Consider the following 12,502-nt stretch of genomic DNA (forward strand, 5'->3'; position numbering starts at 1 on the left):
TCATACAGACGATAGGAATCTCTGAGGAGGAAACCCAAAACAGGAGAGGAGACACTAAAAATGATCAATCAAGAAAACTTTCCATAAAGTAAAAAAATAGATTTGAAATTCTATATTGAAAGAATGTACCACATACCTGAGAATATCTGTCAACCCAGAGCAACCAACACCTATTCAAGTAAAATTTTTGGACTTTAAATAAAAGGGAAGAAAAACGTGAACATCTGGACAAAGACAGAAAGTGATTTCTAAGGGGAAAAGGCTTATTATCATCAGATGAAGAAAATTAAATAGCATACTTAGGGCACTCAAGAACATGCAGACCAAGGATTTTATACCTAGCAAAACTGACTTTGTAAATGAAGACCACAGGCTATTATGAACATGCCAGCACTGCACAAGTGATTATTTGTAAAATTATAACTAAATGACTGTTATAACAGAAAGAGTTTGTATGAATTGTTGTATAGCTCAGACAACAGAGAGGTAGCACTTTAAAACCCAAGTAGAAGAGAGAGGACATATCAAAGAAATTGTTTTCAGTAATTATGTTAGTGATGATGATTTGAATATCTCCTGTGTGAAATGTGGGGTAAATGAAATGAGTAATTATGGGATATTCTGTCATTCCCTGTGTCCTTGAAAATTGGGATCCTATTGTGGAACAAAGAAGATTCTTTGGTCATGTGGAAAAGCTTAAGCTAAAAATCATGTGATCCTTACTTCAAGTTGGAAATATCAGCGTGAACTCATGTTGTGTTTTATGTATGAAAATGTCCACTAACGAGGCCTAGGAACAATGACCAACCCAGGGCCACTGGGCATCACCAATATCCTGGTTGTGGTCTTGAAACACAGTTTTCTGCAAAACAAAAAAAAAAAATGCAGAATTTCTTGGAGCGATGACTGAGTCCAGGTCTTGGCAGTAAAAGGTCAAGATGAGGCTGGATGCCTTGTCCTCTCAGATAACCAGAAGCCTTCAAGAAGCACTAGAATCAGACCCAAAGGACCCAGGCACCATTTCCCGATTGGACAAGGATGGAAAATTTTGCATTTTAACAAAAGGATGATAGTGACAGTGGATCCAGTATCATCAAATTGGTTCCAATCACGAATTTACACTGGTGTGTGTGTGTGTGTGTGTGTGTGTGTGTGTGTGTGTGTGTTTTCTTTGGAGAATGATAAGAGTTAGATCATAATCCTGAAAACTGGAAAATACAAGGAGAGAACCAGTATGGGTCTTGCTTTTCCTCTGTGAACTGTTCCCCCTAGTGACCACACAGCAGTAGCAGATGAGGGAAGGCATCTCAGGAAGTAAGCCAGCCAGTAAACAAAAAGGAGTGACCACCAACATGAGCTACCACCCAACATGAGCTACCTCCCAACATGAACCACCATCCAACATGAGCCACCACCCAACATGAGCCACTACCCAACATGAGCCATGATCCAACATGAGCCACCATCCAACATGAGCCACTACCCAACATGAGCCACCATCCAACATGAGCCACCACCCAACATGAACCACCACCCAACATGAGCCACCATCCAACATGAGCCATGAGCCACCATCCAACATGAGCCACCACCCAACATGAACCACCACCCAACATGAGCCACCATCCAACATGAGCCATGAGCCACCATCCAACATGAGCCACCACCCAACATGAACCACCACCCAACATGAGCCACCATCCAACATGAGCCATGAGCCACCATCCAACATGAGCCACCACCCAACATGAACCACCACCCAACATGAGCCACCATCCAACATGAGCCACCATCCAACATGAGCCACCATCCAACATGAGCCACTACCCAACATGAGCCATGATCCACCATGAGCCACCACCCAACATGAGCCACCACCCAACATGAACCACCACCCAACATGAGCCACCACCCAACATGAGCCACTACCCAACATGAGCCATGATCCACCATGAGCCACCACCCAACATGAGCCACCACCCAACATGAACCACCACCCAACATGAGCCACCATCCAACATGAGCCACCACCCAACATGAGCCACCACCCAACATGAGCCACCATCCAACATGAGCCACCACCCAACATGAGCCACCTCCCAACATGAACCACCACCCAACATGAGCCACCACCCAACATGAGCCACTACCCAACATGAGCCATGATCCAACATGAGCCATGATCCACCATGAGCCACCACCCAACATGAGCCACCACCCAACATGAACCACCACCCAACATGAGCCACCATCCAACATGAGCCGCCACCCAACATGAACCACCACCCAACATGAGCCACCATCCAACATGAGCCACCACCCAACATGAGCCACCACCCAACATGAGCCACCTCCCAACATGAACCACCACCCAACATGAGCCACCACCCAACATGAGCCACTACCCAACATGAGCCATGATCCAACATGAGCCATGATCCAACATGAGCCATGATCCACCATGAGCCACCACCCAACATGAACCACCACCCAACATGAGCCACCATCCAACATGAGCCACCACCCAACATGAACCACCACCCAACATGAGCCACCATCCAACATGAGCCACCACCCAACATGAGCCACCACCCAACATGAGCCACCACCCAACATGAGCCATGATCCAACATGAGCCATGATCCAACATGAACCACCACCCAACATGAGCCACCACCCAACATGAGCCACTACCCAACATGAGCCACCACCCAACATGAGCCACCACCCAACATGAACCACCACCCAACATGAGCCACCACCCAACATGAGCCACTACCCAACATGAGCCATGATCCAACATGAGCCACCATCCAACATGAGCCACTACCCAACATGAGCCACTACCCAACATGAGCCACCACCCAACATGAACCACCACCCAACATGAGCCACCACCCAACATGAACCACCACCCAACATGAGCCACCATCCAACATGAGCCACCACCCAACATGAACCACCACCCAACATGAGCCACCATCCAACATGAGCCATGATCCACCATGAGCCACCATCCAACATGAGCCACCACCCAACATGAGCCATTATCCACCATGAGCCACCATCCCCGTGAGTCGGCAGCTCTAGGCCTTGGGCATCGACAACCATGGGCATCGCAGGAAGACAGGCACCTGATCCCATGTGCCCTGAGGAAGATACACCCCCTGGAAGACACCAGCTGAGTGGTCATCGTGCAGGAAATCCAGAGGACAGGGACACAGTGACCTGTACCAGGAGAAAGCAGATGGAAAAGCCCAGGCTGCAGAGCCTCTTAGCTCATCGGTGTCACATACTTTCCTTAAAAATCTTTTCTCGGTTGTCGGTGAACCTTTATTATTTATTTACATCTGGTGCTGAGGAGTGAACCCAGTCCCTCACACGAGCCAGACAAGCACTCTGCCACTGAGCTCCAGCCCAGCCCTTTAACTGCTTTGCATCCTTTAACAGATAAATTGTGTGGAAAATAAGAGCTGGAAAAGAAACCTAGACATATGTTAAAAAGAACTTAAAGGACAGCGGGCACTTATCCACGAGCAGGTCTAGATGAAAGGTCTAGAGAGGCCTCTGCTACCAGAGAACCATCAGGAAACCGGGCTGGCTTGCCCTGGGGCTCAGCCGGGGACTGCTTGTGGGACAGAAGGGTTCACGCTGGTCTGTGCCCGTGAGGCAGCCCAGACCGCTGGCCACGCCCTCTTTCTTGACATGGGTGATGATGAGGAAGACATTTGCCTTCAATCTGATCTCGCTAGACCCTCACTTTGGGTTGCTTTTGTGTCTGTCTCATTTTATGATAAGGAGGTCTTAAGAATATGTCTGGAGCTGTGCTGGGATGTGGGTCTGTGATTCCCTGGGTCTTGGTCCCCGAGGGAGCTGAGGTCCTCTTCCTCTTGCTCCCCGTCGCACAGTGGCACGGATTTCACGTCTTCATTCTGGGCACTGAGTCCGGCACTTTGTACATGCTGGTGACCCGCTACTCACCCAACCGTGGGCTCCCCAGGGTAGGGAGCCTGTGTCCCTTGCTCACTTTGGTGCCGGTGCACCTGGTGCCCTGCAGGCACTAGGCATCGTCTGCTGAGCCAGCAGCACGTGAGTGCACCGTGTGGTGTAGGCACTGAGGCTCGGTGCTGCCGTCCGTCCCTCTCAGAGCCCTGCTCACCCACCACCAGGCAGACGCAGCTGCAGGGTGTCTCCTGTGTTTGGCTCCAGTCTGCAGGAAGGACCGCAGAGCAGCCCGGCTGCAGAGGCCGCCACGGTTCCCCACTGGAGCGTCCTCTGGGCCAGGAGCTCCCTGGCCTGGCCACCTGCTGCTGCTCCCTGGGTCTTGGTCCCCGTGGGAGCTGAGGTCCTGACTTTGCCATCAGCTGCGTGTGCTGTGGTTCCCCTCAGGGTCCGGCAAGAGAAGACGGACACCGTCCGCTGCATCAAGTCCTGCCGCCCCGCCGACGTCGCTTGTATGCGGGACCCCGTGCACACCATCTCCCACACGGTCATCTCGCTGCCCACCTTCCGCGAGTTCACCCGCCCTGAAGGTGAGTGGCAGTGGCCTGGAGGCTCCAGACTCCCCTGGAGGGCCTCCCTCTGCTTGAGTAGAGAGCTGGGCCCTAGAAGGCACGGTCAGGGCTGAGCCGAAAGCATCTACCCACCCTTCCAGCCCGAGCCGCCCTCAGAGCAAGGTCCTTCTGCAAATAGCCACAGTGTTGCTCCTGTGCCAAGCTCTGTGGAGTCAGGAGGGCTCTGGGAGGAAGTGACCTTTGTGCTGGGGCCCAAGTGGTGGCTGAGAGGTGATTCAGTGAAAAGCCCAGAAAGGGCAAGGAGGCCGCCAAGCCCAGGTCACAGCTGGCAAGGTCTGGAGTTGAGTGGGACAACGTGGGCATTGAGGACGAAGCCACGTTGTTTGGCTGGAGTGGCAGCCACATGGCAAGAGATGGGCTGGCGGAATCGGCAGGGATCAGCCTGAACTTGGAGCTGGGGCTTCATCCTAAGGCTTTGGGGAGCACTGAGAGGCTGCAGCTGGTCAGATTTGCAGGAGGAAATATGGTCCTGGAGCCTGGGACGATGGCGGAGGAAGCGGCACCTGGGTCATGTTCCCACGCCCACGCCCGCTCTCCAGGGGCCTCAGGGTGCTCCGCATACCTGCCTTCCTAGCGCGCTGCCCAGGCAGGACAGAGGCTGGCCCAATGCTCCGTGGCCCTCACACCCGGGTGTTCGGCCCTGTGCTGGGGCTGGCTTGGTCCCCAGCCACTCTGCCACTGTGAAGTCTCCAGCCCTGGCCTTCAAAGGCGCTCACCATCACCAGACCACTCCGCAGACATTCACTGAGCCCATGTCAAGCTCTGGGGACACCAGGGTTAGAAGATCCTTCCTCTCAGAGGAGACTTCCAATTGAGCCAGCCAGGGCAACCCCGGTGCTGACACCGTGGCAGGATGGTGCAGGGCTCTGGGGATGACAGGGGAGATCCCCAGGGCCCAGCTGCCTCAGGCCTCAGTCCCCGCGCAGTCCCTCCCCACTGGCTCCAGAGAAGGAAGGAGCAGCATTTCACGGGGGTCTGGACTCGGGCTGGAGGCTGGTGACGCTGGCTTTTCACCAAGCCACACAGCAGGCTCCCCAAGTCCTCACGGCCAGCTTCGTAGCCCTGCCAGCCAGTGCCGACATGGGGGCTGGTGACTCCCAGGGTGTTGGATGTGGCTGGAGATGCCTCTTAGTATCTTGGGCCCAGGAAGTCCAGACCCTGAACTTCAGTGCTGAGAGGACCTTAGTGGTCACCCAATGGCCCTTTACTTTATGTATGGGGAAACTGAGGCCCCAGGAAGACTCCCCCAAGACCACCAGGAGTCAGGCTGGGCTCTGTGACCAGTGGCTCCCAGGCCAGGGTGGCCTGGTCTCTTCACAATGGTCTAGAGATGGACCAACCCACACAGCCCAGCCTCCCCAAGGAGCGGTCTCTCTCCCCGAGTTGGTGTGCACAGGAGAGGAACCAGCTTGGGCCTTTGGTGTCCTCGCAGACCTCCTGTCCCCTTCCCCAGCTCCATAAGTGCTTGTAACATTCACTAATTACTTCTCAGTGGACACCGCTGTGATGGGCTTCCTGGCCTCAGGCACATCCAAACCTCTCCAGCCCCCGTCTCCCTGCTGATGGGGCCGCCCAGCCTGTGACGTGGGGCTCGGGAGCTCCACCTTTCCATGTAGGGCGTCCGCAGCTTCAGGGACGTTGCCTGTGAACAGTCCCTGGTGTTGGGTGCTCATTACTGGGGGCGTCACTGGGGTGGGCCCCGTCGTGCACCCCTTCCCAACCGATGTCCTCTCTGCAGAGATCATCTTCCTGCGGACGGTCACGCCGCTGTATCCTGCCAACCAGGCTGACATCATCTTTGACATAACGGAAGGGAACCTGCGGGACTCCTTCGATATCATCAAACGCTACATGGACGGCATGACCGTGGGTGAGTGGCCCTCCCCGGTGCTCCAAGAATCAGCCACTGCCCCTCCTTGTGCTATTGGGCAGGAAGCCTTCTCTGGACCTGCCCGGCCCACACCTGAGTCTCTTTTCCAAGCCAGTCCCCTCTACCATCCCTTGGGGCCAGCCTGCAGCCCCCTCAATCTCAGCCTGAGGCACAGCCCAGCGTGGCAGAGCCTGCCCTGGCAGTGCCCCTGGCTCTCCATGGGAATTCTCCTGGCCTCCACCTCCCTAGCTGTAAAACAGGTGGGTTAAAAGCTGTGGCCTCTCACAGTTGTGACCTCCAAAGGCTGCCACGTGAAGGGAGCTCTGGCCCAGGCTCAGCATGGCCCCATGGTCAGTGGAGCGCTGGGGTTTTACCCTTGGGGTCTCGGGGAGGAGTAGCAAAGGAAGAATCCGAGGGCCTGGGCTCCAGTCTCGGCCACAGGGCTACTGTGACTTGTGGTGTGACCCTTGAACGTGTTCTGTCTGCTCCCCAAGTGTCCGCTGGTAAGAGGTCCAGGCCTGGCCACTGCCTAGAGCCCCTCTGGCTAGGCAGCCACTGTGCTTCCTCCCTGGAGATTTGGTGTCTCCGGAGCACCAAGGAGACCAGAGCAAGGACAGGTGAAGGACAAATCTGTGGAGTTGGTACCTGGGCAGAGAACTTGGTAAAAGGGGCAGGAGAAGGGGTGAGCTGGGCACAGGACTGGCCAGAGCAGACACCAGAGGGAAGTTAGTGAACTTGGGAGATCGTGTACTGTGCCCTCCCGTGGAGGCGGGGATGCTGTCAGCTGCTGGTCAGGGGGATGGGAGGGGACGGGGCAGAGCCCTCTCTGTCTCAACCACGTCTGAAAGCACATCTGAAAACACGCTCAGACCACAGCACTCGGCAACACGCTTCCTGTGTCCACGGAACCTCGCCTGAAAGTTACATCTCAAAGAAATTCTATTCTTAGGGAATGTCACCATCAGGTCTGCCGGTTTGGACTTGGATTTGTACTATGAACACTTTCCAAGCAGCTGAGGACACCCCCTGCCCTCACCTGGGCCTCAGTGTCCCCATTGTGAATGGGCATGTGAGCCGAGGGCTTCTGAGGTCCTGACCAGATCGGGACGCTTTGGAACGTGGGCTCCAGGTGGCGCTGTTGGACCTGGAACCTCACCCCTGCCGCCCCAAACCTGCCGGTTGTTAAACTGGCCGTTAATCCCTCGTTGCCAAAGAGCCATTTATAGCGACTTTACAAGCTCTTAAATGGGTTTGCATGTTGTAAACATGACTGAGTCGTCTGGGGGTTCCCCGCCCCAGCCTCCTCCTCCGCTAGTTGGCAACAGCAATAATTAGTTAAGTGTGTTAGCCCGCGCCGGGACTCCAGCAGGGCGCAGCGTGGCTGTCAGCAGTCATGAAACCGGCTGCTCGTCCCAGAGCCACTGCCCGCTCTGGACCTCTGTTTCCCCCTAGTAAAATGACCTGCGGGTGTGGCTGTGACGGGACCTGGCCCCTGGGCAGCTCCCGGCTCTGGGAACCATAGCGGTTTGGAATCACAGACCTTCCGGTTCACTCCTTCACTCCTTCCCAAGCCCTCCTGGCGGAAACCACCTCACCAACAGCTCAGAACGGCCTGCCTGGGGGGTGTGGAGCCTCGGCCGGTGGGGGCTCTTGGGGGCGAGTCCCTGGACATTCTTGCATCTTCTGTTCCCAGCTAAATCCTTCCTGGGGTGACCCAGCCAGGAGGTTGGGCAGCAGCCGGGCCTGGAAATGACACCACCAGTGCCCTGGGATGCCGTCTCTGGCCACATCAGCATCCCAGAGGGACCACCCTGGGAGTCTTCGTTTCTCGGCTTCCCATGCGCTGGGGCAGAACAGCCAGCCGTGCGGCCCCGGAGACCACCTCCCCCAACCCCCTCTAGAGGGGAAACCGAGGCCCAGAGGGGCAGGGACTTGTTGGTCTTCTACCAGTGACTCGGGGCACCGCAGGCCATGGAGCGGCCCCCAGGGCGTGAGAGGTGACCACAGGTGTTCCCGGCAGTGGGCTTCCTGGGAATGGAATGTGGACCCAGCCACACAGCGGCCGTTCCCCTCGCTGCGCTTGGTCACGGGTGCCCTGGTCTTTGGAATTCTGGGCTGGGCCATGGGGAGGCCCCAGCCCGGCCCTTGGGAACGGCTCCTCCCGAAGCCCTGCCTGCCAGGTGGCCCTGTGGCTCCCCCCTCACTGTGGGCAGGAGGTCCCATCTTGGTGTCTCTGGAGTGTTTCTGGCTGCCTCTGGCCCTGGGCCTCTGGATGCGACATTTCTCTGCTGGGGCTGTCTTCCCTGGGACCTTCACCGTCCACCTCTTTCCTCTCTTCTGCTGCCCAGAACCACCTCTGGGAGCTTCCGAGGCCCTGGGGACCTCCCTGGCACACAGCTCCAGGCCCGTCCACCTGGCATGGTTGCCTGCTGGACTGGAGCCAGCATGCAGCTGCCTGGGAGTGGGCTTCCCCCTGATGCTCCTCTCCTCTGCTGAGCGCTCTCCCCCTATGTTCTTGTGCCCACTCACATCACCGCCCGGGATGAGGCAGGAGCCCTTCCCTTGGGCCAAGGAGGGAAGGGAGCTAAATGACCGCGTGAGCCTGTAACTGAAAACCGCAAAGCCGGGACATCTCCAGACTTGTTCTGAGCGCGCTGCATTCCCAGGCCCCATCTTAGATGGAGCCCGGGTGTCGACTGAGGGGGAGAAAGTGTCCCTGGACACTCAGGCCTGCCATCTGCTGCTCCCTGCTAGGCCTTGGGAGGCTCCTGAGCCCCTTGAGAACCCCCCAGGCAGCTCGGCCACCAGCAGCACACGGCAGGGGCACCTGCCTGCCCAGGGCACTGGTTGGACGCCTGCCAGCTCAAGGCCATACCCTGGGTGGACACTGAGGACCACCAGGGGCTTCCTGAAGGAGGCAAGGCCAGGCTGAGTCTCCACCCGTGGGCAGGAAGGACGTTGGTGAGCTGCTACGCATAGGAGCTGATGTTCCATGATGGCCAATGCCCTGTGCTGTGGGTCACCCCTACTCAGGGACGCAGGTGCAAGGGCCAGGTGGGCACGAGGCTGGCAGACCAGAATGGGCCTGGAGCCCAACCTTCCAGAGCTGGGCTGGTGCCAACTAAGACCCACTGGCTAGGAGTGTGGGTGTCCCAGGAAGTCACCCGTGGACAAGCCTGCAGGCCCAGTGACCAGTGTTCACCCCCCTCAAAGTCATAGGAGGTCAATGCCCCGAGACAACCAGGACCCAGGGGAGCCAGACCTTCGGCTAATGCAGTCTTGAAGCCTGTTCTAAGGGATCCAGGGACTGCGCCGGGCGAGCGGCTGTCCCTGACAGTGCCCCTGCATTCCTCTCTCCCTGGCTGTCAGTGAAAAATGAAGAATGTGTTTCCTCCAGGGCCTGAGGGGCTCTCGGGCCTCAAAGCCCTCCTTAGCCGTCTCGGGGTTCACCCTTGGCTCTGCAGGGTGCAGGCTGTGATCAGGGAGCTCAGAAAACTCTGTCAAGTAACAGCTTCTGGGTGACCAACGGGGATCTTTGAACAGGATGGTGCCAGCTGCATGCGGCCAGCCTGGGGTGGGAGGACAGGCCCCAGGCCCCTGGGCACCCCTGCTGCTGGGCTATAGCAGGCGCAGGGCCTCAGGCCCCTTACCACCCTCTGCTCTCTGCTTCTCAACCGCACCCCTGGTGGAGAGCTGGCTTGGCCAACGTTTCTGTGAGAGCCAGGAGGAGCCAGGGGGCAGGCAGCTCGAGGTAGTTTTCCGCCTGCGGCTGGTGTGCACATGGCTCGACTGGTCCTGGGCCTTTGGGTCAGCAGCTGTGATCGCAGACGTGATGGTGGAGCAGTCCAGGGTAGGAGGCTTCTCGGACCAGGTAGTGGGGGTGCGAGCGAGGGTGGAGGTTAGACTCCACTCCAGGCCAGTGTGGAGTCCCGGTGTCCTCTGGTCTCTACTGTCCACACTGCTGGCATCTGCTGGCTGCAGTTTGTCCAGGTCCTAGCCACAGAGCATCGGTAGTGAAGCAGGTCCTTATAAACAGCCGCCATGCCCCTGGTCCTGGGTCCTGGCCCCCTTTAGGGTAAAGACCTCCTTTGTGTCCACGTGGGAGAGGTGAGGTCCAGCCCTGCCAGGCTGGGGAAGGACAGTGTTCTATGGCCTCCTCTCCCATTCCTCACCTGGCCGGCGCGACCTCCTGCTCACACAGGACTCTCTGTGCGCCTGCTTCCCACCTGCCCACAGGGCCTGGAGCGCCCTGGAACCCTGAGCCTGCCGGTCCCCAGGGCAGCACCCCTGAGGCCGATGTGGGGTTGGCTGCCACGTGGGAACACCGTTTTCAGGGTCGGGGTGGGACCCTCCCTGGCCTCATGTGCAAGCTTCATGTCTGAGAAGACGTTCAGCCCACTCTGCTGTGCACCTCGGTCCCGGGCGAGCCCCCGGTCCCATCTGGTGAGCACGTGAGGCTGGAGGTGGGCTGGGTGGGGATGGCCGAGCACTTAGGTGTGTGTGCTCAGGTGGGCGAGTGCCGAGTGTGCGCCATCTTATTTCTGGGGTGGGCTGCCGCCTGACTCTCCCAGAGGCTGGCAGTGTGGAGGGCAGGCAGAGTGTCCCCTAGAGGGGAGAAGGGGACATGGCAGTGTGGAGGGCAGCAAGAAGGTCCCCTAGAAGGGAGAGGGGGACATAAAAGGAAAAGCACCTTTGTACTCACTGTGTGGGGACCCCACGGGGCAGAGGCGGCAGTGCCCTCCAGGTTGACCACTCTGAAACGACAGCTGTTACTTTTCCAGAGTGCCACCGGAGGGGTCACCTGCCCTAGTCACAGATGCAGACTCAAAGGTCACACAGCTAGTGACAGCCCCTGGGCTGGGGCTGGATTCCTCAGAGGACTGGTGGGCTTCAGTGGGGCGGGTATGACCTCTGCTGGGGGCCCACCTGTCTGAGGTGCCCAGGGGCTACAGGGAGCCACCCCAGGAGCTGCCTGTCCTGCCCTGGGCTCCCTGGCTGCCCGCCCTGGGCCTATCTGTGGCACAAATGTATTTGTTCAGGGCCTCGACTGGAGGGGGAGCCCCATGCACTGGGCAGCGCAGGACCTGGCCCCGAGAGTCAGTGGGGGTGGCCTGTCCTTGCAGCTGCCACCCCTGAAGGAGGAGCAACATGGTGGCTCTGCTGTGCACTCCAGGGGGCTTCCTGGTGCCACGCTGCAAGAACACCGTGGGTTCCCAGCCCTGCCTTCTCAGTCACCCTGGGTGGGACCACTGTGGCCCCAGGGGAGATGTAAGGCCACACTGGAGACACCTGCCTCTCAAGTGAGTGACGGCACTTGCAGCTGGGCTGGGAGACTCGGGCCTGGGGGCATCTCAGAATCCTGTCCCCACACCTCTGTGGTCCCTGGGGAGGCACAGGGACGTCCTGGGGACAGAGTCACAGGTGCTAGAGGACAGGATGTTGTGCCACAGGGTGGTGCAGGGTCACTCCCAGGTGTCCCCGGAGTCAGGGAGGATGCAGAGGGCCTGAAGTGGGGAAGGAGCACGTGCTCTCGACCCACAGTCATGGATACCTGTCCCCTGCCCAGGCGCCAAGCAGCTTGGGTGCCCAGCCATCAGGAGTCCAGCCATCAGGCAGCATGGGGAAACCCTGGGCAGGTGCAGCCAGGCTGTGTGGACAGAGTCCAGGGGTGACTCAGAGCAAGCCCTTCAGGTGGCCTCTTGACAAGGCCAGCTGTGGGTCCTGGACCCCTGAAGTGCCGCCCTGCCGAGCCCCCTGCACCCAGCACCCCTTGCCCTGGACCCATGATCACTGCGGCTGCTTCTCGGGCTGGCAGCCCCCTCCCCACCTCCATCCAGGCTGCAGGATCCCGGGGGCACATTGCTGAGCCACTGAGGTGCCTCTGGTCTCAGCCGTGGACTTGCATGTGCTGAGACGTGCCCAGCCACTGGGTTCCTGAAGCCAGAAGCCAGTGGCCCCTCTGGCTCTCCTGATGCCACGGCCAGCCGCTGGGACTCTGCAGAAGTCCTGTTTTTCCTGTCCGTCCTGCCTTCTGGCTGGACAGACATCCCCACCTAGG

The 12,502-nt window shown here is 58.1% G+C and overlaps 1 protein-coding gene across 2 annotated transcripts in view; it reads left to right on the forward strand.

The window, feature by feature from the left end:
- The window catches only part of FBLN1 (fibulin 1), a 71,338-nt gene that overhangs the window by 48,945 nt on the left and 9,891 nt on the right, over positions 1-12,502 (forward strand). For both annotated transcript variants that reach the window (XM_081310657.1, XM_081310655.1), the window contains 2 exons: positions 4,390-4,532; positions 6,313-6,444. In XM_081310657.1, the coding sequence (XP_081166783.1) occupies positions 4,390-4,532; positions 6,313-6,444 (275 nt within the window). The remainder of the gene's footprint in view (positions 1-4,389; positions 4,533-6,312; positions 6,445-12,502) is intronic.

Source organism: Spermophilus citellus, assembly GCF_964194105.1.
Source record: "Spermophilus citellus genome assembly, chromosome: 10".
NCBI lineage: Eukaryota > Metazoa > Chordata > Mammalia > Rodentia > Sciuridae > Spermophilus > Spermophilus citellus.